Genomic DNA, 25,690 nt, shown 5'->3' on the forward strand with positions numbered 1-25,690 from the left:
ACACCAGAAACAAAATTGTAGACCTGCACCAGGCTGGGAAGACTGAATCTGCAATAGGTAAGCAGCTTGGTTTGAAGAAATCAACTGTGGGAGCAATTATTAGGAAATGGAAGACATACAAGACCACTGATAATCTCCCTCGATCTGGGGCTCCACGCAAGATCTCACCCCGTGGGGTCAAAATGATCACAAGAACGGTGAGCAAAAATCCCAGAACCACACGGGGGGACCTAGTGAATGACCTGCAGAGAGCTGGGACCAAAGTAACAAAGCCTACCATCAGTAACACACTACGCCGCCAGGGACTCAAATCCTGCAGTGCCAGACGTGTCCCCCTGCTTAAGCCAGTACATGTCCAGGCCCGTCTGAAGTTTGCTAGAGAGCATTTGGATGATCCAGAAAAAGATAGGGAGAATGTCATATGGTCAGATGAAACCAAAATATAACTTTTTGGTAAAAACTCAACTCATTGTGTTTGGAGGACAAAGAATGCTGAGTTGCATCCAAAGAACACCATACCTACTGTGAAGCATGGGGGTGGAACATCATGCTTTGGGGCTGTTTTTCTGCAAAGGGACCAGGACGACTGATCCGTGTAAAGGAAAGAATGAATGGGGCCATGTATCGTGAGATTTTGAGTGAAAACCTCCTTCCATCAGCAAGGGCATTGAAGATTAAACGTGGCTGGGTCTTTCAGCATGACAATGATCCCAAACACACCGCCCGGGCAACGAAGGAGTGGCTTCGTGAGAAGCATTTCAAGGTCCTGGAGTGGCCTAGCCAGTCTCGAGATCTCAACCCCATAAAAAATCTTTGGAGGGAGTTGAAAGTCTGTGTTGCCCAGCAACAGCCCCAAAACATCACTGCTCTAGAGGAGCTCTGCATGGAGGAATGGGCCAAAATACCAGCAACAGTGTGTGAAAACCTTGTGAAGACTTACAGAAAACGTTTGACCTCTGTCATTGCCAACAAAGGGTATATAACAAAGTATTGAGATAAACTTTTGTTATTGACCAAATACTTATTTTCCACCATAATTTGCAAATAAATTCATTAAAAATCCTACAATGTGATTTTCTGGATTTTTTTTTTCATTTTGCCTGTCATAGTTGAAGTGTACCTATGATGAAAATTACAGGCCGCTCTCATCTTTTTAGGTGGGAGAACTTGCACAATTGGTGGCTGACTAAATACTTTTCCCCCCACTGTATAGATATATATTTATTTATTTATTTATATAGATATAAGGTCCTTTGAGATCTTATCTCGGCTGCCATTTGAAACAGATTTGATAATTTCCAGACTTTCCAATTAGAAACCCCCATTTCCCCTTTCCTGTCTTTCCATTTGATTTGATTTCATTTATTAGGATCCCCATTAGCCGGTTCCAATGGCAACAGCTAGTCTTACTGGGGCCCGACACATAACAAAAAAAGACATTACGGGCAAAACACTTTACAATTTACATACATTTAAAAACATGAACATGTAGTGTGTATGTGTGCATCTATCCGTTACACATACATTGACTTTATTTAAATAAAGGTTCAAATAAAAAATATATAAAAAGTACAGTACATGTCAGTACATACACGCAACAAGTAGGTCACATGGGGGAGAGGCGTTGTGCCATGAGGTGTTGCTTTATTTGTTTGTGAAACCAGGTTTGCTGTTCACTTGCACTATATAAGATGGAAGGGAGGTCCATACATTATTCGAAGTGAAATCAGGTGGATGCCTCATTACCCAGTTGATGCTGTTGACTCCAGTCATTTTACCTTATAGGCCTACAGGCCAATGGATGTGTACTAGCCTGTGTGTATTGTCCATATGGTGGTTGTGTGATGTGAAGTGTGCAGTATGTCTGAGTATTGGTTCATACGGACCTTGAACAATGAATGGTGAGGAAGTTATTGGCAGACCAGCCCATCCCTCAGACTATGTGTCAATTCCAGTTGTTCATTAACAGGTGAGTTAAGAAAGCAGGTGAGTTGTCGAATCTGAGCGGAACAAAGCAGGTGTGTAAATCCATATACCCTTGTTTTGAAACAAAGCAGTCGATTAATGAAAGATTTCACAGTAAGTAGTTAAATGAATGAAAAACGTTTGAGACATTCAGAGAAGTAAATACATTTTTATAGGCTGTTTTTCACACAGCAATTTTGTTTTCCAACTGGAAAAAGTACATGTGCTGAATGGAATATACATTGCGTGAGAATATTGGAATATTTGGAATACAGAATAAAAGGGATGACAAGTAACTTTTTACTTTTTGGAATTATTAGAACATTTCTGGCAAATGGATTTTACCCACCCACAGCTCAATGTCTTGTCATTGAACATCTCCTCAACATCATTGGTCATCTAGGTCATCTAGACTGGGAAATCCAAAGACTCTCCTTATGAAAAATAGGAACATTCATTAGCTTATACATTAAGTCCTCAGAATGGCTCATAGAGGTTGGTGGGTGTGTGTCTGCTGGATGGTGTTGATCGCAGGCCGATGCGAGGCGATATACCCTCACTGTCTGGATGGGATCATGATGAACGTAGTTCTGCTGGATGACGACATCTCTCCCTGGAGTATGAGATTTGTCCGTAGCGCTGTGGAGAGTGCGATCCAGCTCGACGCTGAACTCCCCTGTAAAAGCTGTCCAAACGGTAAATGTACTCATAATTTAAAAACTGTAAATTAATAGAGCATTTGCACAGGGTTGCTGGTTCAAGTCCCACCGTGGCTGAGCTCCCTTAATTGGTCGTGTACAATTATCACATATAGCAGACTATAAAAAACTAAATTGGTTTATAAGGATATCCTAGGCCTACATTGTGTTATAGATGTAAGGACCTTAGCCTAACCTAAATATTTTTAGCTTAATTTTTTGTGATTTAACTTCTCTTATCAGCTCAGATTTGATGTTCTGCTGACTTACTATCTGTGGGTCCGTAATCTTTGTTGCCACCATTATGGTGTATTGATGTTTTCTCTTCCAAGGAGTGAAGCGAAACCTGACTGCAAACTTCCTTGGGCTCGAGACTAGTTTGTACAGCAAGAAAGGCTGCAAAAGCAGCACTTGTGAAGTGGTGGAGACCTTGAAGAACCTAACTGTGAGTGTTAACCAACTCTCACACACACACACACACACACACACACACACACACACACACACACACACACACACACACACACACACACACACACACACACACACACACACACACAAATATTCACATATCTAAGCTGCTTCTCCTTTGTTTCAGAAAACAGGCCAGGAGGGCTGGGTTTTGCTGGGGCCCACCTGTACCCATGCAACCTTTCAGATGGTTGAGTAAGTGTTGTGTTGCCATGACACCTTTTCTCTTTTACTTCCTCTATATATATTGCCCTCACCTTTATTCAACTTGTTTACTCTTGTAGTTACATTTTAATAACACAGTAATTTATTGCATACTGTTGTGTCATTCTCCCACTCTCCCCTGTGTGTGTCTGTCTGTCTTTCTGTCTCACATACCCTCCATTCCTCTGCCCATATCCCTCTCTCTCTCTCTCGCTGTCTCTCTCTCTCGCTGTCTCCATCCCTCTTTCTTTCTCTTTCTCTCCCTGTCCCTCCCTCAATCCCTCTCTCCCTCCCCTCTCAATGTTCCAGTCAAGAGGTTGGTCTGAAGCTCCTCATGCCCATCATCTCAGCAGGCAGCTTTGCTCTGTCCTGTGACTACCAAGACAACCTGACCCGCATATTGCCCCCTGCACGCAAGATCTCCACATTCTTCACAAAATTCTGGGACTTCAAAAACAATATCAAACCCAAGTGGTCCACAGCCTTCCTCTATAAGAAGCAGGAGAACACTGAGGACTGCTTCTGGTGAGTGATTTACTTGTGGGTCGCTTGTGAGACATTTCTGAGCTGTTTGTGAGTTTCCTTTGAGTTGCTTTTGAGTCGCTTGTGTCCTGACTTGTCAGTTCTGTAGGTGTAATATGCTGGAAAAGGGTGAAGGTGGATATTACCTGACAAGTGATTCCGTAGGCTAATGGACAATTTGATGACTGAGAATATTTATTTGTGTATATTATATTTGCTTAGACGTGATGTTGATACTGATATCATTGTATTTCCCCACCCCTCCTCAGGTACATCAATGCACTTGGTACAGGCTCAGCCCACTTTTCCTTACATGTCAAAAATACCCGAGTTATAACCAAAGCGGAAGACCTTAGAATGGAATTAAACTCCAAAAAGAGGACAAGCAATTGTAAGTAAACCCACATCATCTCACTCCTTTCACAAATCTGGAGGACTGGCAGATAGATAGCCCACCAGGGGGAAGGCCAGCAATGGAGTGTCCAGAACATTTTGAATGGGGTGGACAAGGTGGGGCACAGACCCAGTTTAGGGTGGCCATAACATTTGCAAGGTGGATTTTTTGTATATAATTATGATGGTTCAACGCATTAAATGCTTCAGCTTAGCGTTGGTACATTTTACAGTTCAAATAAATCACGAGTCAATTCCAAAAGTCTTGTTACAGTGTTTGCATTCAAGGTCAGGGTTTTATAAAAGGGTATTAGCATTCAGCAGTAAATTCACTTGAAAGTGCCATCACAAGTGCAAGATACACTGTGACATTCGGGAGGCTGTCTATTTTTCTAACTGGACCTTCTATGTGTGCATAGGAGCGATATCATTTTTTTATGGGCTTTAGAGTAAAGATGGAATTTAACTGTAAAGATGTATTTCATTTTAATATGTCATGAACACAATCAGTCATTATGTTTTCATCTGATTGTCAAATAAATCACTTCAAAAAGTCGGTTAAATACAGTAGGTTACCTGCGGACGTTCGTCCACTTCAAAATAAATCCAACGTCTGAACAATTTTTGTATAATTTTTTTTTTTACCTACGCCGGCGACGCTGGACTGATTGTGCACCGCCCTGTGGGACTCCCAATCACGTCCAGGGACTGTAGTGACACATCTTGCACTGAGATGCAGTGCCTTAGACCGTCGGGAGCGAAATGCACTGTGCACCCGCCATTTGAATGGAAAGAGATATCTATTACAAACACCATAAGTGTAATGACATTCAGCCTACAAAGTGACGTGCATTCATGGAGATTTTTTTTTACTTATAAGAAAAAATAACAATGTAGAAAATAATTTATAATTCGTGTCTATCCGTGTTTCATAATATTCCTTCAATTCGCACAAGGCTGAATCCATTTCATCAGAGAAAGCATCTGAGCGAGGCAAAGAGCCTCCCTCTGTCTTATTATATGAAGCCCATGTACTTTTGAAGTCGGAAGTTTACATACACTTAGGTTGGAGTCATTAAAACTAGTTTTTCAACCACTCCACAATTTTCTTGTTAACAAACTTTAGTTTTGGCAAGTCAGTTAGGATATCTACTTTGTGCATGACACAAGTAATTCTTCCAACAATTGTTTACAGACAGATTTTTTCACTTACATTTCACTGCATCACAATTCCAGTGGGTCAGAAGTTTACATACACCAAGTTGACTGTGCCTTTAAACAGCTTGAAAAATTCCAGAAAATGAAGTCATATCTTTAGAAGCTTCTGATAGGCTAATTGACATCATTTGAGTCAATTGGAGGTGTAGCTGTGGATGTATTTCAAGACCTACCTTCAAACTCAGTGCATCTTTGCTTGACATCATGGGAAAATCAAAAGATATCAGCCAAGACCCCAGAAAAAGAATTGTAGACCTCCACAAGTCTGGTTCCACTTTGGGAGCAATTTACAAATGCCTGAAGGTACCACGTTCATCTGTACAAACAACAGTACGCAAGTATAAACACCATGGGGCCACGCAGCCGTCATACCGCTCAGGAAGGAGACGCGTTCTGTCTCCTAGAGATGAACGTACTTTGGTGCGAAAAGTGCAAATCAATCCCAGAACAACAGCAAAGGACCTTGTGAAGATGCTGGAGGAAACAGGTACAAAAATATCTATATCCACAGTAAAACGAGTCCTATATCGACATAACCTGAAAGGCCGCTCAGCAAGGAAGAAGCCACTGCTCCAAAACTGTTGTAAAAAAGCCAGACTACGGTTTGCAACTGCACATGGGGACAAAGTTCTTACTTTTTGGAGAAATGTCCTCTGGTCTGATGAAACAAAAATAGAATGACCATCATTATATTTGCAGGAAAAAGGGGGAGGCTTGCAAGCCGAAGAACACCATCCCAACCGTGAAGTACGGGGGTGGCAGCATCATGTTGTGGGGGTGTTTTGCTGCAGGAGGGACTGGTGCACTTCACAAAATATATGGCACAATGAGGGAGGAAAATTCAGTGGATATATTGAAAAAAACATCTCAAAACATCAGTCAGGAAGTTAAAGCTTGGTCCGAAATGGGTCTTCCAAATGGACAATGACCCCAAGCATACTTCCAAAGTTGTGGCCAAATGGCTAAAGGACAACAAAGTCAAGGTATTGGAGTGGCCATCACAAAGCCCTGATCTCAATCCAACATAAAAGGAGACCTACAAGGAGACCTACAAACCTGACTCAGTTACACCAGCTCTGTCAGGAGAAATGGGCCAAAATTCACCCAACTTATTGTGGGAAGCTTGTGGAAGGCTCCCCAAAACGTTTTACCCAAGTTAAACAATTTAAAGGCAATGTTACCAAATACTAATTGAGTGTACGGAAACTTCTGACCCACTGGGAATGTGATGAAAGAAATAAAAGCTGAAATAAATCATTCACTCTACTATTATTCTGACATTTCACATTCTTAAAATGAAGTGGTGATCCTAACTGACCTAAAATTGAATTTTTATTAGGATTAAATGTCAGGAATTGTGAAACTGAGCTTAAATGTATTTGGCTAAGGTGTATGTAAACTTCCGACTTCAACTGTAAGTGGACACCTGCTCGTCAAACATCTCATTCCAAAATCCTAGTCATTAATACGGAGTTGGTCCCCCTTTGCTGCTATAACAGCCTCCACTCTTATGGGAAGGCTTTCCACTAGATGTTGGAACATTACTGTGGGCACTTGCTTCCATTCAGCCACAAGAGCATTAGTGAGGTCGGGCACTGATGTTGGGCGATTTCCTTGGCTCGCAGTCGTTCCAATTCATTCCAAAGGGGTCGATGGGTTTGAGGTCAGGGCTCTGTGCAAGCCAGTCAAGTTCATCCACACAGTTCTCAACAAACCATTTCTGTATGGACCTCGCTTTGTGCATGGGGGCATTGTCATGCTGAAACTGCCAAGGGCCTTCCCCAAACTGTTACCACAAATTTGGAAGCACAGAATTGTATGGAATGTCATTGTATGCTGTAATGTTAAGATTTCCCTTCACTGGAACCAAGGGCCCTAGCACGAACCATGAAAAACAGCCCCAGACCATTATTCCTCCTCCACCAAACATTACAGTTGGCACTATGGATTCTTGCATGTAACGTTCTCCTGGTATCCGCCAATCCCAGATTCGTTCATCGGAGTGCCAGATGGTGAAGTGTGATTCATCACTCCAGAGAACGGTTGGCATTGCGCATGTGATCTTAGGCTTGCGTGTGGCTGCTCGGCCATGGTTGCAACACTCACTCGGTAGTGAGTGTTGCAACCGAGGACAAACGATTTTTGTGTGCTATGCACTTCAGCACTCGCCGTTCCCATTCTGTGAGCTTGTGTGGCCTACCACTTCGCGGCTGAGGCGTTGTTGCTCCTAGATGTTTCCACTTCACAATAACAGCAGTTACAGATGACCGGGGAAGTTCTAGCAGGGCAGAAATGTGACAAACTGACTTGTTGGAAAGGTGGCATCTTATGACGGTGCCACGTTGAAAGTCACTGAGCTCTTCAGTAAGGCCGTTCTACTGTATGTCTATGGAGATTGCATGGCTGTGTGCTAGATTTTATACACCTGTCAGCAACGAGTGTGGCTGAAATGGGTGTCCAAATCGTTTTGGCCGTGTAGTTTATCTCATGCTGTCTGGCCAAAAAGAATATGACTATTTTCTATACTATTTTTGTCTAGACAGCATGTCATACTATTTTTGACCAGATAGCATCAGATACATGGGTTTTGTATCGCTTGCTCGGATGCTTTCTCAGGTGAGATTGATGTCAGTGTCCGTCTTTGTCAATGTTATCAAAATATTCAGAGACCAATCAGATTTCGGGGAGGGGGGGGCGCGCCATTGAAGGCCACGACTTCTCTCTCTCTCTCTCTCTCTCTCTCTCTCTCTCTCTCTCTCTCTCTCTCTATATATATATATATATATATATATATATATATATATATATATCTCACTCACTCTCCTCTTCACTGACTGTGCAGTGTTCATAGTGTGTGGGACACCAGGAGATATCGTGGACCTGAAAAATGGAACTATGGAGGTTGATCCTAGTGTTGTCTTCATCCTGGTCGATCTTTACAAGTTAGTCCTCTCTCTTTCTCTCACTCTCTCTCTCTATCCTCATTTCTCTCTCTGTCTCTCTGCCTCTCTCTCTCTCTCTCTCACTCTCTCTCTCGCTTTTTCTCTCTCCCCAGTCTATTATTTGTGTTTGCATTTTTTCACCTGAAAAAGTTCAACGAGGCTTAATACTGTAATCGCCTTGCTTGTCAGAGAGCACCAGTGTTTGCAGTGTCATTAACAATGCACCCATGACTCCCCACAGTGATAAGTACTACACCAATAAGTCCTCTATCCCTGCTATGAAGAACGTGTTGGTTCTCACCATGCCCAACACAAGGAACTATACTGTGGACACAGACCTGGGCAACAACGTGACGGTGAGACACCCTGCTTGGCTGGGGCCCTGTCTATCATTGTACTCTAAGGTTGTGTCCAAAATAGCATCCTATTCCCTATGTACTGTACACACTAAAAACAAATGGTTCTATATAGTGCCAAATAAGGGTCAATTGGCTTGTAACCATAGCAGATTACGTTTTGCTGCTAAATAGATACATTATTTGAAGGTTCTATAAAGAACCATGCTCATAAGGTTCAACATGTAACAAGTATGTTGCTATAAAAACCACTTCCAACAGTCCCGCTATGGTTACAATCCTTTTGGGGCTACTTTATGGAGAATGGTTCTATATAGAACCTTTCTCAATCTCAAAGGTTCATTGTTTATCTTTTTGAAGAACCATACAGTTTTTTAAAATTCTGGTTAGCCATATGATATTGTTAAAATTCCATAGGTGTTATAATTGTATTAATTGACAAGTTGAATCAAGAGTTCTAGCTCTGGAACTGCTTATGATCCCTAAGAATAGAATTGAGAACCACTGATAGAGTCAAGTGTTCTCAATTGACACAAAGTCATACGTGAGTCTTTCACAAGACTCCGTCACTGGCCATAGTTATATATAACATGTAATGGCACTACTGCCCTAAATGTTTACATTAAGAATCTCAGAAAACATCTGACAAAAAAATATTTTGCTTTTTTTATTTTTTATTTTGCTTTTAACAAAACAGATTACATTAACTGGAATGACACCCACTCACAGTTGCACAAAAAGAGCTGTGAGCAATCCATGCCCCAAAATATTATAATGAACTGCTGCCCCTACATTTGAATTATCACTAAAGAAGAAAAAAGTAATGGACTACTTTTGACCAGGGTGCAATCGATCTCCGCTCTCTCCAGATGAATGACTATATGGCAGCGTACCATGACGCAGTGCTACTGTTTGGTCAGGTGATGAGGAAGATCTGGAGCGAGCCTGAGTCTGAGCTCAACCACACGGAGGTAGTCAATATCAACCACTTCAGAAACATCTCATTTGACGGTAAGAGACCAGGAAACAACACATAAAGCCATGTGGTCTGGCCTGGACATATGGCCACCTGTGTGTGTGTGTGTGTGTGTGTGTGTGTGTGTGTGTGTGTGTGTGTGTGTGTGTGTGTGTGTGTGTGTGTAGTTCTGTAGATCTGTTTAGTGTAAGCTGTGTATATGTGTTTCCATAAAGGCATCGCAGGCCACTACAAGCTGGATGACCATGGGGACAGAGACGTGAATTTTTCAGTCATTTACACCACCACTGACAACAAGGTAGGTCAGCTATCATCATTTACATTTTTAGTAATTTAGCAGATGACTTACATCATTCTATCGTGTCAATTTGAATGTTTTAACACTTTCCCTGTCTCCTCCGCAGTACGAAACTTTATTTATATTCAACACTGTCTACAACTACACCAGCATCGTCAACAGTAAACCATCCTTCATCTGGGGCAGACATCTCCCAAATGACATTCCAGACCAGGGTAAGGGTTAAACTAAAGCTGAGCGAAATGCACAGAAATCCATATCACGATAAATTGCCTGAATTGATGTGCACAGTTTTTTTAATGATCCTTTAAACTACTACTACTAGTTTGATGGTTGTAGTCATCAATTGTCCCATTAACAATCACCCATATTAGCAAACTTATTTCATTTTAAACTTCACGTTTCTCTAGTATAGGCTACAGTTCATTCGGAATGTTTTCAGACCCCTTGACTTTTTCCACATTTTGTTACGTTACAGACTTATTCTAAAATGGATTCAAATAATTGTTTTCCTTATCAATCTACACACAATACCCCATAATGACAAAGCAAAAACCGTTTTTTAGAAATGTGTAAAAAATATAAAACAGAAATACCTTATTTACAAAAGTATTCAGATCCTTTGCTGTAAGACACAGAATGGAGCAGGTGAATCCTGTTTCATTGATCATCCTTGAGATGTTTCTACAACTTGATTGGAGTCCATCTGTGGTAAATTCAATTGATTAGACATTATTTGGAAAGGCACACAACTGACTATATAAGGTCCCACAGTTGACAGTGCATGTCCGAGCAATACCAAGCCATGAGGTCGAAGGAATTGTGCGTTGAGCTCCGAGACAGGATTGTGTCGAGGCACAGATCTGGGGAAGGGTACCAAAAAAGGGTACCAAAACATTTCTGCAGCATTGAAGGTCCACAAGAACACAGTGGCCTCCATCATTCTTAAATGGAAGAAGTTTGGAACCACCAAGACTGATCCTAGAGCTGGCCACTCGGACAAACTGAGCAATCGGGGGAGAAGGGCCTTGGTCAGGGAGGTGACCGAGAACCCGACGGTCACTCTGACAGAGCTCCAGAGTTCCTCTTTGAAGAACCTTCCAGAAGGACAACCGTCTCTTCAGCACTCCACCAATCAGGCCTTTATGGTAGAGTGGCCCGATGAAAGCCATTCTTCAGTAAAAGAGATGACAGCTCATTGGAGTTTGCCGAAAGGCACCAAAAGGACTCTCAGACCATGAGAAACAAGATTCTCTGTGCTGATGAAACTAAGCTTGAACTCCTTGGTCTGAATGCCAACCATCGCGTCTGGAGGAAACCTGGCACCATCCCTACAGTGAAGCATGGTGGCGGCAGCATCATGCTGTGGTGATTTTGTTTCAGACCAGAGACTGGGAGACTAGTCAGGATCGAGGGAAAGATGAATGAAGCAAAGTACAGAGAGATCCTTGATGAAAACCTGTTCCAGAGCGCTCAGGATCTCTGACTGGGGCGAATGTTCACCTTACAATAGGACAATGACCCTAAGACCACAGCCAAGACAACACAGGAGTGGCTTCGGGACAAGTCTCTGAATGTCCTTGAGTGGCCCAGCCAGAGCCCAGACTTGAACCCGCTCGAACATCTCTGCAAGATTGTAGCATCATACCCAAGAACACTCTACGCTGTAATCACTGCCAAAGGTGCTTCAATAATGTACTGAGTCTGAATACTTAAGTAAATGTGATATTTCAGTTTTGTATATGTAATATAATAACAAAAATGTCTGAAATGCTGTTTTTGCTTTATCATTATGGGGTATTTTGTGTAGATTGATGAGGGAAAAAACTATTAATCATTTTTAGAATAAGGCTGTAACGTAACAGAATGTGGAAAACGTCAACAGGTCTGAATACTTTTCGAAAGCACTGTACTTATAATGGACGATTTCACCAAAATGTCTGCGATAAGTGATCGGTATGGTCTGTGTCTTTCATATTCGTTTTTCATCCCAGATCTGATTGATAAGACAGATATGGGCCAAGAACCAGTGTTGTGAGATCAGGGTGGCAGGTAGCGTAGGGGCTAAGAGCATTGGGTCAGCAATCAAAAGGTTGCTGTTTCAAAACCATAAGCCAACTAGATTATTCACCAAGTTGTCTTGGGGATTCGACAGCGATCTTAAGCAAGGCACTGAACCCTAAGTTGCTCAACTTCAATGTACAATAATACCACCTAAATTCCCCCCTTCCCTGCACACTCATTGAGAAATTGTGTAGCTATGACGCAGTCCATTTTATTGGTCTCCTCATCATAATCATGACCCCCCCCCCCCCCCCCCCCCAGGTTTGGGGGTGCAGAACATCGTTGTCATCGTCTTAGGTGTCACTGTGGTGGTGGTGGCTACCATCGCATTCATCTTCTACAGGTAAAGCACAAGTTAGAATCACCTTAAATCTGCCATTTTGGTGCCTGATTCCATAGAGGGTTGTTTTATCTATCATGGTATGTTCAGGGTGACCATAGAAATATAATTACCAGAACAGGAACCCCCAGTCAAGTATAACTATTTTTATGGGGGAGACCTCTTACACTGTGCTATCTGTTACCAGGCAGAACAGGAGAGAGCGCCAGGTGAGGAAGAGATGGTCTCACATCCACTCTGACCTCATCACCCCGCTGGAGTATAACGAACGTAGCTTGGTCTGCCTCAAGGTCAGCTAGTTCATCAGTGTGCGGCGCCCCTAAGCATGTCATCATTGTGAGATCTCAAAGTTAAGTCACATTCTCTAATCCATCTTCTAACTCCCGTCTATGTCCATTTGTTTGTCAGATTGACGAAGACCACAGGACAAACAAAAGTTATATGATCCGCCAAGGACGCTATGATAAAAAGGTAACTCAAACTTATACAGGGCCTTCAGAAAGAATTCACACCCCTTGACTTTTTCCACATTTTGTGGTGTTACAGCCTGAATTTAAAGTGGACTAAATAGAGTTGTTTTTTTCACTAACCTACATACAATAACCCATAATGTGAATGTGGAATTATGTTCTTTGAAATTTTTACAAATTAATTAAAAATGGAAAGCTGAAATTTCTTGAGTCAATAAGTATTTAACCCCTTTGTTATGGCAAGCCTAAATAAGATCAGGAGTAAAAATATGTGTTTTTGTTTTAAAAAATCACTCAGTTTCCAAATCATAAAACAAAACAATGAATTATCCAACCAAAATGTAGAATTACATTCTTCAGTGATTCACATTGGTTCTATCACTCAAAATTATAACCCTCAATTTAACACACATCAACACTGGCAGAATGAACATTTATTTTAACATACAATATATTTAACCTATAATTCCAGTATTAACTTTCTCATCATGATTATAATTACAGATCCGTATCTCAATGCATTCTCAGCCTAAATGACTATACATTTAGCAGTGTTTAGACCTCATCAATCGAAATAAAACAATTTCAAACAAGTCTAAATCAATTACGGGCACGGTTGACCAACCCCCTCCCTTTCCCGGCACTCTTCTGGCATTTCTTCATCTTCAGATACCTTCACAGTTCAAAGTGGATGGCCCATGACAATGTCCCAATTTCAATGTCTCACCTGAGCCCCACCACAACGCCTATTATGTCTTGTCCATTTGCCCACCAGTATAGCAGCAACATAAGACAAGTTTTGGAACGGATCTCTCTTCATGGTCAAATGATCCCTTGATGACTATCTGTAGTCACAATCCATAATCTTGAGAAAGGACCGACCAGAACAACAGTTTAGTTCAGTTCATTTCTGATTCAGGAAATCCAGGCAAGCATTGACTGCATGACAAATTATTCCTTTTACCAATATTCTTAATACCAATTTCTAAAACAAATGTTAAAGAAAATAACTTCACATTCTGTTGAAACAATTTTTCCAAATTGGCTTATACTCCCCCTGACACTGTCAACCTCATCACAGAGTCATAGGATCAGGAAATTATACCGATCATCCAGCAGACCCAATCTGGTGAGATTTATATTGAAACAAAACAGACAAACAACAATACACTCCTTCATACATCATTCAATACATTCCGACATATTACTCAAGGTGTGTAAACTTCAATCCAAAAACCTCAGACTGGTAATTCCCCTATTTTGACACATGACTCACAATGTGATCAATGTATAAAAAACCACAGCACTGCAAATCAAATTAGAATTACTACCCTTAATAACTCCATTACATGTTTTATTTACCCAGAACTTGATTCAAGGAATAGAAAAATAGACCAGAGACAGGACTAACCTTCTCGTGGTCCGAATCACACATAACTATTAACTATAAACTTCTCCGTAATTATCAGTATGATAAATAAACTTCAAATCATCATCCAATGTCTCTCAGCTTTCCAGCGAGGGTGACCACACTAGAAAGTCAGGACAGAGGTCAGAGGACATTCAAACCATTCAAATAAGTGTTTCTTTCTCTACTACACAAATTATTTAAAAACAGTCAAACATTTCATACATTTCGTATCCAAGGTCACAGTAAGTTTCTTCAGTACATTTTGTATCAAAAATAATTCATGTGTTCATTTAAAACTTAGAAAATAAACATTTAAGAAAATTCCATGTGTGTGACAATTTAAGATATATTTTCTCTAACCATGAAAAACCCAATAAAAACAAATAAAATAACATTTTATTGTAGATTGCTAACTCTTAAGCAATCCAAACAATTCAAATTCTAAACTCTTATTTTCCAATTAACTTACTTTCCTTTGTTACCTTCACTAGTCTACATCTCTGTTTCCTTTAACTCAGAAAACCCTCTACAATCTCTACTATACTCTACCTCTGTCTTTCCGTCGAATGTTACAATTTTATTTTTTAAATGATAGTAAAAACAAACATAACTTCTGCTCACAGGGAGGCCACTTTAATTACTTTGTTTCACTGGTTGTACTTTCCCATATGATGCCTTGTGACCCTGCTCTACCAGTTTACTAATGTGGTGATGTGGTGATGTAATTGTTCTATCTTGAAAGGAAAACCCAGAGTTACCTCTGCTGCAGAAAATAAGTTCATTAGAGTTACCAGCCTCAGAAATTGCAGCCCAAATAAATGCGTCACAGAGTTCAAGTAACAGACACATCTCAACATCAGCTGGTCAGAGGAGACTGCGTGATTCAGGCCTTCATGGTGGAATTGCTGGAAAGAAACCATTACTAAGGGACACCAATAAGAAGAAGAGACTTGCTTGGGCCAAGAAACATGAGCAATGGACATTAGACAGGTAGAATTCTGTCCTTTGTTCTGATGAGTCCATATGTGAGATTTTTTGTTCCAATCGCCGTGTCTTAGTGGCTTATACTCCCCCTGACACTGTCAACCTCATCACAGAGTAGGTGAACGGATGACATCCGCATGTGTGGTTCTCACCGTGAAGCATGGAGGAGGAGTTTTTCACAATTCCTGTCATTTAATCCTAGTAAACATTCCCTGTCTTAGTTCAGTTAGGATCACCACTTTATTTTAAGAATGTGAAATGTAAGAATAATAGTAGAGAGAATAATTTATTTAAGCTTTTATTTCTTTCATCACATTCTCAGTGGGTCAGAAGTTTACATACACTCAATTAGTATTTTGTAGCATTGCCTTTAAATTGTTTAACTTGGGTTAAATGTTTCTGGTTAGCCTTCCACAAGCTTCCCACAATAAGTTGGGTGAATTTTGACCCATTCCTCCTGACAGAGCTGGTGTAACTGTGTCAGGCCTCCTTGCTCGCACACAATTTTTCAGTTCTGCCCACAAATTGTCTACAGGATTGAGGTGAGGGCTTTGTGACGACCACTCCAATACCTTGTCTTTGTTGTTCTTAAGCCATTTTGCCAAAACTTTGGAAGTATGCTTGGGGTCATTGGCCATTTGGAAGACCCATTTGCGACCAAGCTTTAACTTCCTGACTGATGTCTTGAGAGGTTGCTTCAATATAGCCACATAATTTTCCACCCTCATGATGCCATTTATTTTGTGAAGTGCACCAGTCCCTCCTACAGCAAAGAACCTCCACAACATGATGCTGCCACCCTCGTGCTTCACGGTTGGGATGGTGTTCTTCGGCTTGCCAGCCTGCCCCTGTTCTGCCAAACATAACAACGGTCATTATGGCCAAACAGTTCTATTTTTGTTTCATCAGACCAGAGGACATTTCTCCAAAAAGTAAGAACTTTGTCCCCATGTGCAGTTGCAAACCGTAGTCTGGCTTTTTTATGGCGGTTTTGGAGCAGTGGCTTCTTCCTTGCTGAGCGGCCTTTCAGGTTATGTCGATATAGGACTCGTTTTACTGTGGATAAAGATACTTTTGTACCTGTTTCCTCCAGCATCTTCACAAGGTCCTTTGCTTGTTGTTCTGGGATTGATTTGCACTTCTCGCACCAAAGTACGTTCATCTCTAGGAGACAGAACGTGTCTCTTTACTGAGCGGTATGACGGCTGTGTGGTCCCATGGTGTTTATACTTGTGTACTATTGTTTGTACAGATGAACGTGGTACCTTCAGGTGTTTGACCCAGACTTGTGGATTTCTCCAATTTTTTTTTTTTTCTTAAAATACATGCACAGGTACACCTCCCATTGACTCAAATGATGTCAATTAGCCTACCAGAAGCATCGAAAGCCATGACATCATTTTCTGGAATTTTCCAAGCTGTTTAAAGGCACAGTCAACTTAGTGTATGTAAACTTCTGACCCACTGAAATTGTGATACAGTTAATTATAAGTGAAACAATCTGTCTGTAAACAATTGTTGGAAAAATTACTTGTGTCATGCACAAAGTAGATGTCCTAACCGACTTGCCAAAACTATAGTTTGTTAACAAGAAATTTGTGGAGTGGTTGAAAAACGAGTTTTAATGATTCCAGCCTAAGTGTATGTAAACTTCCGACTTCAACTCTACATACATACATATAAAGAGCCATATATACACATGTAGGTTAAAGCAACTACCACGGCTCAGTGACCGATACAGTGGTCAGGTCAGGTGTATTGTATGTTGCCAGACTCCTTCACTTTGACACTTGAAGATGGATCTTGAGGGAGCTGGATAAGGTCAGGTGTACTAAGGCTACTGCTGTTGTCATGGTGATGAAGGTCAGGTTTACTGAGGCGACTGTTGTTGTCATTGTTTCAGATTGTGATCCTGAAGGAGCTGAAGCACTCGGACGGGAACTTTAACAAGAGACAGAGGATAGAGCTCAACTCGGTGAGTCACCAATTATACAGCAAGTTTGATAATGTCCGGTAGACTACTAAAGGGTATCAAGTTTGATCATGTCCAGTAGACTACTAAAGGGTATCAAGTTTGATCATGTCCAGTAGACTACTAAAGGGTATCAAGTTTGATAATGTCCGGTAGACTACTAAAGGGTCTCAAGTTTGATAATGTCCGGTAGACTACTAAAGGGTCTCAAGTTTGATAATGTCCGGTAGACTACTAAAGGGTCTCAAGTTTGATCATGTCCGGTAGACTACTAAAGGGTCTCAAGTTTGATCATGTCCGGTAGACTACTAAAGGGTCTCAAGTTTGATCATGTCCGGTAGACTACTAAAGGGTCTCAAGTTTGATCATGTCCAGTAGACTACTAAAGGGTCTCAAGTTTGATCATGTCCGGTAGACTACTAAAGGGTCTCAAGTTTGCCTTTTTACATGTGTCCATGTGGTATCTTTGTTTAGTTGTTCATATTTGATTTGATTATAACTCCTATTGCTTATTATATCCAATCTCCCTGATTTACAGCTTCTGCACATTGACTACTACAACCTGACTAAGTTCTATGGCACAGTCAAGTATGATCATGGTGTGTTTGGAGTGTTCGAGTACGGCGAGAGGGGATCTCTAAGGGTGAGAAACACACATGCAAACACGCACGCCCACACACACTTTCCCATTTGAACTTTTAACTTCTTCCTTCCTCAGTGTGTGCTGAATGACAATATTTCATACCCGGAGGAGACCTTCATGGACTGGGAGTTTAAGATCTCTGTAATGTACGACATCGCCAAGGTGAGCTAGCAACAACTCTAGTCTACACTCTGCTGTTGGTTTGTATGAGCTCAGAAAATGCCAACTCAGAGCAATTTACTGTAAGATGCTAAAACCTTAGCCAAGCTAAAACCCTATCCAAGAGTTTTTACCTTGTCAATATTGATATACATTTCCGAAGTGCTTTGATCCATTTGACAACATTGAGTCATTGAAATACAGTAGGCCTTTATTCAAAGACAAAACCTCCTCCCCTTTCTTCATCTCCGCAGGGTATGTCCTACCTCCATTCCAGTGACATCCAGGTCCATGGCCGTCTCAAGTCCACTAACTGTGTGGTGGACAACCGTATGGTGGTCAAGATCACTGGCTTTGGCTGCAACACTATTCTAAACCCAGGCAGAGGTAGGAACTATTACTTCGGTAGGGCTAGACCCCTGAGGTCTGTCTGTCCTAGGATGTCTCTTTCTGTCTTATCCCTGTTCTGCCCCTTGTTTTTTTTAACCTATCCTCCCCTATCCCCTCACTCTCTCTTCCTCTCCATTCTTCCCCTCCCTTTTCTCCCCCATCAGACCTGTGGACAGCTCCAGAGCACCTGCGAAGACAGGGGATCTCCCAGAAGGGAGATGTCTACAGCTTTGCCATCATCGCCCAGGAGATAGTTCTCAGGAGGAAAACCTTTTACACCGAGGCCTACTCCGACCGCACAGGTTAAACACATTCCTATATAACACCTTATATAGAAATTCAGAACAGGATCATTGCATCAGCTTTGCTATACTGTAGTTACCCTTATTTAAAATGTAATCTTTGCCACTTTGAGTGGTCCTGCATTTAATTCTGGGGAAGTGTCGACCCCTCCTGGTCGACTGTAGCATTGTTCAGTTGAGCTCAACATAGTGTAGCGGATTAACAAGACGCTCACACAAGTTGTTCTGTCTTCATCAGAGAAAATGGCTAGAGTGCAGTACCCTATCAAAATAACTTATTTCAGACCTGATCTGAATTTTGAGACTGCAGGAGAAAAAGAACTGGAGGTAAGATTGGCATTTGCTTGTGTGTTTGTCTCTGTTTGTGTGCAACAGAGAGAAAGAGAGAGACAGAGATAGGGGGGGATTACAGTACAGAGAAAGACAGATATAGAGATAGAGAGTCTGTAATCCACTTTGGCTTGTACATTTATTTTATTCTGAATGCCCACAGGTGTACATGCTGATAAAGATCTGCTGGGATGAGGACCCAGAGCGAAGGCCTGACTTTAAGAAGATAGAGAGCTCACTGGGGAAGATCTTCAGGTACCAGCTACCTACTTTTATCTCTCTTTTATTGGATAGAGCTAAACACTTTATCAGAAAGGTGAAGAATACATTTACAAAGATGGTAAAATGTCTCTGTAACATGACAATAAATAGAGATATAAGTAAGACCAACATGGTTATGGTTTGCAGTGCTTCTAAATAACTAACATGTAGTTGCTGTAAAGCTGCACCCATCTCTTTCATTTAAGATACATTTGAGAAATCCCTCACAACTTGTTGTGTGTGTATATGTGTGTGTGACTGATCCTGTTTTCCATAGTAACCTGCACAACCAGGCTAATGAGAGTTACATGGACAACCTGATCCGTCGTCTACAGATGTACTCCCGGAACCTGGAGCACCTGGTGGAGGAGAGGACGGCTCTGTACAAGGCTGAGAGAGACAGGGCCGACTGCCTCAACTTCATGCTGCTGCCTCGGTCAGTCGACAAACAACAACAAAAAGGAACAGATACCCGAACACAGTTCCATGTTCTTGTTTTATAAAGTGCAGTGTTTCGACCAGGTCTTTGTCAGACTGCACGACCAGAGAACCACTTTAAGACCAGCAAATGACCTCTCTCTCTCCAGTCCTGTGGTGCGTTCTCTGAAGGAGACAGGCATCGTGGAGCCGGAGCTGTTTGAGGAGGTGACGGTGTACTTCAGCGACATCGTGGGCTTCACCACCCTGTGCCAGTACAGCACCCCCATGGAAGTGGTGGACATGCTCAACGACATCTACAAGGGCTTCGACTGCATCCTCGACCACCACGACGTATACAAGGTTAGGGTTGAGGTTAGGGTTGAGGTTAGGGTTAAGGTTGTGGTTGATGCTATGCTTACTGTATACGAAAACGTTTAGTTCAATAGCAGATGTATAGCTTCTATATCTTCCTTCTTGTCCTATGTCAGGTGGAGACGATAGGTGATGCATACATGGTCGCGTCGGGGTTGCCTCGGCGGAACGGGAACAGGCACGCGGTGGACATCTCCCGCATGGCCTTGGACATTCTGGCATTTATGGGGACCTTCCAGCTCAGACATCTGCCGGGACTACCTGTGTGGATCCGCATTGGGATGCACTCAGGTATCCGTAGCTCCCCAAGTCCTATCCTGAATTCATAACACGTCCTTCTCTCTCCTCGTACATATCATCAATACAAAACCTCCTTCGTCTCTGCTCTTTCCTGTAACATCCCTCACTCTCTCTCCTCCCTCTGTCTGTCATCAATACCCCCCTTAAGTCTCACTACTTGTTCCCTAGGCCCCTGTGCAGCAGGAGTGGTGGGGATAAAGATGCCCAGATACTGCCTGTTTGGAGACACAGTCAACACTGCCTCTAGCATGGAGTCAACGGGACATCGTAAGCAGGCAAACAGGAACACTGGAAATATCCACACCAAATCTACACAAACATTTCATGTTCACATCAGCTGTCATGGCAGGTGAGTAAAATACAACTCTGTCTCTCTCCGCCCAGCCCTGAGAATCCACGTCAGTCAGCCCACCATCAGCATCCTACAGAGGACAGACTGCAAGTTTGAGTACGAGAAGAGAGGGGAGACTTTTCTCAAGGTATGGACATGGCACATGCCGCTTTGCACTTTGTCATGATAGAATCATACAGATTTTTTTTGATGCCATTTGAACTATTTAGTACTCTTATCTACTGTGTTGAATATCATATAATATTGTGTGTGTGTATATATATATCCCAGGGTAAAGGCACAGAGTTGACCTACTGGTTGACAGGTGAAACAGGAGAGGACTACAACCTGCCAACGCCACCGACAGCGTGAGTTAACCTGCTGCTAATTTATATGCTCCCCTATAACTTAGTCACGAGAATGTACATCACTAGAGCTACACGTCATCTTTAGACCTATCTATATTATTAACTTATACATTCATGTCTTTCTTCCATTTTGTAGGGTAAACAGATATCATTAGAGCTACATACAGTGCCTTGCGAAAGTATTCGGCCCCCTTGAACTTTGCGACCTTTTGCCACATTTCAGGCTTCAAACATAAAGATATAAAACTGTATTTTTTTGTGAAGAATCAACAACAAGTGGGACACAATCATGAAGTGGAACGACATTTATTGGATATTTCAAACTTTTTTAACAAATCAAAAACTGAAAAATTGGGCGTGCAAAATTATTCAGCCCCCTTAAGTTAATACTTTGTAGCGCCACCTTTTGCTGCGATTACAGCTGTAAGTCGCTTGGGGTATGTCTCTATCAGTTTTGCACACTGAGAGACTGACATTTTTTCCCATTCCTCCTTGCAAAACAGCTCGAGCTCAGTGAGGTTGGATGGAGAGCATTTGTAAACAGCAGTTTTCAGTTCTTTCCACAGATTCTCGATTGGATTCAGGTCTGGACTTTGACTTGGCCATTCTAACACCTGGATATGTTTATTTTTGAACCATTCCATTGTAGATTTTGCTTTATGTTTTGGATCATTGTCTTGTTGGAAGACAAATCTCCGTCCCAGTCTCAGGTCTTTTGCAGACTCCATCAGGTTTTCTTCCAGAATGGTCCTGTATTTGGCTCCATCCATCTTCCCATCAATTTTAACCATCTTCCCTGTCCCTGCTGAAGAAAAGCAGGCCCAAACCATGATGATGCCACCACCATGTTTGACAGTGGGGATGGTGTGTTCAGGGTGATGAGCTGTGTTGCTTATACGCCAAACATAACGTCTTGCATTGTTGCCAAAAAGTTCAATTTTGGTTTCATCTGACCAGAGCACCTTCTTCCACATGTTTGGTGTGTCTCCCAGGTGGCTTGTGGCAAACTTTAAACAACACTTTTTTTGGATATCTTTAAGAAATGGCTTTCTTCTTGCCACTCTTCCATAAAGGCCAGATTTGTGCAATATACGACTGATTGTTGTCCTATGGACAGAGTCTCCCACCTCAGCTGTAGATCTCTGCAGTTCATCCAGAGTGATCATGGGCCTCTTGGCTGCATCTCTGATCAGTCTTCTCCTTGTATGAGTTGAAAGTTTAGAGGGACGGCCAGGTCTTGGTAGATTTGCAGTGGTCTGATACTCCTTCCATTTCAATATTATCGCTTGCACAGTGCTCCTTGGGATGTTTAAAGCTTGGGAAATCTTTTTGTATCCAAATCCGGCTTTAAACTTCTTCACAACAGTATCTCGGACCTGCCTGGTGTGTTCCTTGTTCTTCATGATGCTCTCTGCGCTTTTAACGGACCTCTGAGACTATCACAGTGCAGGTGCATTTATACGGAGACTTGATTACACACAGGTGGATTGTATTTATCATCATTAGTCATTTAGGTCAACATTGGATCATTCAGAGATCCTCACTGAACTTCTGGAGAGAGTTTACTGCACTGAAAGTAAAGGGGCTGAATAATTTTGCACGCCCAATTTTTCAGTTTTTGATTTGTTAAAAAAGTTTGAAATATCCAATAAATGTCATTCCACTTCATGACTGTGTCCCACTTGTTGTTGATTCTTCACAAAAAAATACAGTTTTATATCTTTATGTTTGAAGCCTGAAATGTGGCAAAAGGTCGCAAAGTTCAAGGGGGCCGAATACTTTCGCAAGGCACTGTATCTACAATGCATTCGGAAAGTATTCAGACCCCTTTCCTTTTTCCACATTTTGTTACGTTACAGCCTTATTCAAAAATGTATTAAATTATTTGTTTCCCTTACCAATCTACACACAATACCCGATAATGACAAAGCAAAAACAGCAAATGTATTAAAAATTAAAAACAGAAATACCATATTTACAAAAGTATTCCGACCCTTTGCTATGAGACTCGAAATTGAGCTCAGGTGCATCTTGTTTCCCTTGAGCATTCTTGAGATGTTTCTACAACTTGATTTGAGTCCACCTGTGGTAAATTCAATTGATTGGATATGATTGGGAAAGGCACACACCTGTCTATTTAAAGGTCCCACAGTTGACAGTGCATGTCAGAGCAAAAACTAAGCCACGAGGTCGAAGGAATTGCCTGTAGAGCTCTGAGACAGGATTGTGTCAAGGCACAGATCTGGGGTAGAGTACCAAAACATTTCTGCAGCATTGAAGTTCTCCAAGAACACAGTGGCCTCCATCATTCTTAAATGGAAGAAGTTCCTATAAGTTCCTGTAGCTGGCCACCCGGCCATACTGAGCAATCGGGGGGAAAGGGTCTTGGTCAGGGAAATGACCAAGAACCAGATGGTCACTCTGACAGCGCTCCAGAGTTCCTCCGTGGAGATGGGAGAACATTCCAGAAGGACAGCCATCTCTGCAGCACTCCACAAATCAGGCCTTTATGGTAGAGTGGCCAGACAGAAGCCACTTCTCAGTAAAAGGCACATGACAGCCCGCTTGGAGTTTGCATAAAGGCACCTAAAGTCTCTCAGACCATGAGAAACAAGATTCTCTGTTCTGATGAAACTAAGACTGAATTCTTTGGCCTGAATGTCAAGTGTCACGTCTGGAGGAAACCTGGCACCATCCCTACGGTGAAGAATGGTGGTGGCAGCATCATGCTGTGTTTTTCAGAGGCACGGACTGTAAGACTAGTCAGGATCAAGGGAAAGATAAACAGAGCAAAGTACAAAGAGATCTTCCAACAGGACATCGACCGTAAGCACACAGCCAAGACAATGCTGGAGGGGCTTCAGGAAAAGTCTCTGAATGTCCTTGAGTGGTCCAGCCAGAGCCTAGACTTGAACCTGAACATCTCTGGAGAGACTTGAAAATAGATGTGCAGCGACACTCCCCATCCAACCTGACAGAGCTTGAGAGGATCTGCAGAGAAGAATGGGAGAAACTCTCCAAATACAGGTGTGCCAAGCTTGTAGCGTCATACAGAATAAGACTCAAGGCTGTAATTGCTGCCAAAGGGGCTTCAACAAAGTACTGGGTAAAGGGTCTGAATACTTACGTAAATGTAATATTTCAGTTTTTATTTTTAATAAATGTGCAAAAAAACTGTTTTTGCTTTGTCATTATGGGGTATTGTGTGTAGATTGACGAGGGGGAAAAACGATTTAATCCATTAAGTACATTTTTGGGGAAAAAGTCAAGGGGTCTGAATACTTTCCGAATGCACTGTATGTAGATCTATATAATTAACTCCTATGTCCTTGTCCTTCCCTGCAGGGAGAACTGCCAGCGTCTGCAGCAGGACCTGGCCCAGATGATCCAGGAGTGTCTTGAGAACCGCTCGCTGGGGTCAGAGGTCATGGAGAAGAGGAATACCCTGTCCACGAGGCAGAGGAGGGTGGGGAGGGACGGAGGGGAGCAGGGGGGAGAGGAGGAGGATAACGATGACCAGCCAGAGTACCTCCATCTGGCTACGGTCAACAACTTCAGTACTTTATTGTAGTTATTTTGACAAGGAGAAATAGGGTTATGCTGTTTTTTTGTCTATTGATGTGAAAGTTTTCTCCAAACTTTTGCATCAATCATTCTTGGTTGTTAATTGAAGATTTCTCTGAAAACTAAAGTCACATGCAGATCTTGAGTTATAATTCTGGCCTTTTGCAGGAACCACAAAGCTGTAGAACAACTAAGCACTGTACTGATATACTGGAAACCTTCCCTTCCACAACCTCAGCACTAGAAATGCTGAGAAAAAGAATACTGACCTTAGGTAGGATAGCAAAAAGTACTTACTTTTTTTGTACCTTTTAAGTGTTAAATAATTGTGTTGTCTACAATCAAATATTACAATTATTAACCCTCATACATTTCTTCCTTTTAACTCATTGCAATATATGGGGAGCATTGTTGTGATAATATTTCATCCTGAAAATTAAAATAATGTATGGTTTAAAAACAAATGACATTGAAACTGTATTTATTTATGTGATTATATTTGACAGTTGTTGGAATCATTCCTGTACAGCATGTTTCATTGAGCCTGTTACAGTATATTGAGGCATTACAATTCCAATGTCACTGATGTCTGAGAAGTTATGGGGGTGTATCTGTGTACATTGAAGCTTTAGTTAAAGGGGGTAGGAAGGAAGTTCTCACTCTCGCTGATTTTCTACAGTGAATTATAAATGACTATGCACAATTGTCTAACACATATTTACATTGTTTAGATTCTTTTTTTAAAAACAAGAATATAGCATGACTGCTATTACTGTTATACCCATAAAAAACATCTGTATAAAGATAATGTATTGTAAAGCAAATCAACCCTGGCTATTGTAACAGCATTAGATGCCCAATAAAAAAAAATCACTTCTGATCTATTGTCCGGGAACAAGTTAATGAGATTAACTACAGTGAAACCCATATACAGTACCAGACAAAAGTTGGGACAAACCTAACTTA

At 41.7% G+C, this 25,690-nt stretch overlaps 1 protein-coding gene across 1 annotated transcript; it reads left to right on the top strand.

Annotated features, from left to right (window-relative positions):
• The first annotated feature begins 1,957 nt into the window (after positions 1–1,957).
• On the top strand, positions 1,958–25,188 carry LOC149974475 (guanylyl cyclase C-like). Its single transcript, XM_090212729.1, has 27 exons — positions 1,958–2,661; positions 2,996–3,108; positions 3,262–3,329; positions 3,648–3,863; positions 4,130–4,251; positions 8,314–8,413; positions 8,655–8,769; positions 9,639–9,780; positions 9,961–10,043; positions 10,150–10,258; positions 12,369–12,450; positions 12,635–12,737; positions 12,856–12,918; positions 17,216–17,287; positions 17,823–17,927; positions 18,003–18,089; positions 18,341–18,473; positions 18,641–18,778; positions 19,017–19,105; positions 19,272–19,363; positions 19,647–19,805; positions 19,957–20,149; positions 20,278–20,452; positions 20,630–20,728; positions 20,846–20,940; positions 21,084–21,160; positions 24,506–25,188. The coding sequence occupies exons 1-27, from the start codon at positions 2,448–2,450 to the stop codon at positions 24,729–24,731; spliced, it is 3,270 nt and encodes a 1,089-aa protein (XP_090068855.1). The 5' UTR covers positions 1,958–2,447; the 3' UTR covers positions 24,732–25,188.
• Positions 25,189–25,690: the final 502 nt, after the last annotated feature.

This window comes from Oncorhynchus mykiss, chromosome 20, assembly GCF_057628025.1.
Source record: "Oncorhynchus mykiss isolate SJ-2025 chromosome 20, ASM5762802v1, whole genome shotgun sequence".
NCBI lineage: Eukaryota > Metazoa > Chordata > Actinopteri > Salmoniformes > Salmonidae > Oncorhynchus > Oncorhynchus mykiss.

What these genes read in the sequence shown, in the direction of transcription:
- LOC149974475 (XM_090212729.1), top strand. Translation starts at nt 2,448, where the DNA reads ATGGCTCATAGAGGTTGGTGGGTGTGTGTCTGCTGGATGGTGTTGATC. An exon ending in ACCTGGGCAACAACGTGACG is followed by an intron (nt 8,770 to 9,638) that starts GTGAGACACCCT and finishes CGCTCTCTCCAG; the next exon opens with ATGAATGACTATATGGCAGC. An exon ending in GAGGGGAGACTTTTCTCAAG is followed by an intron (nt 20,941 to 21,083) that starts GTATGGACATGG and finishes TATATATCCCAG; the next exon opens with GGTAAAGGCACAGAGTTGAC.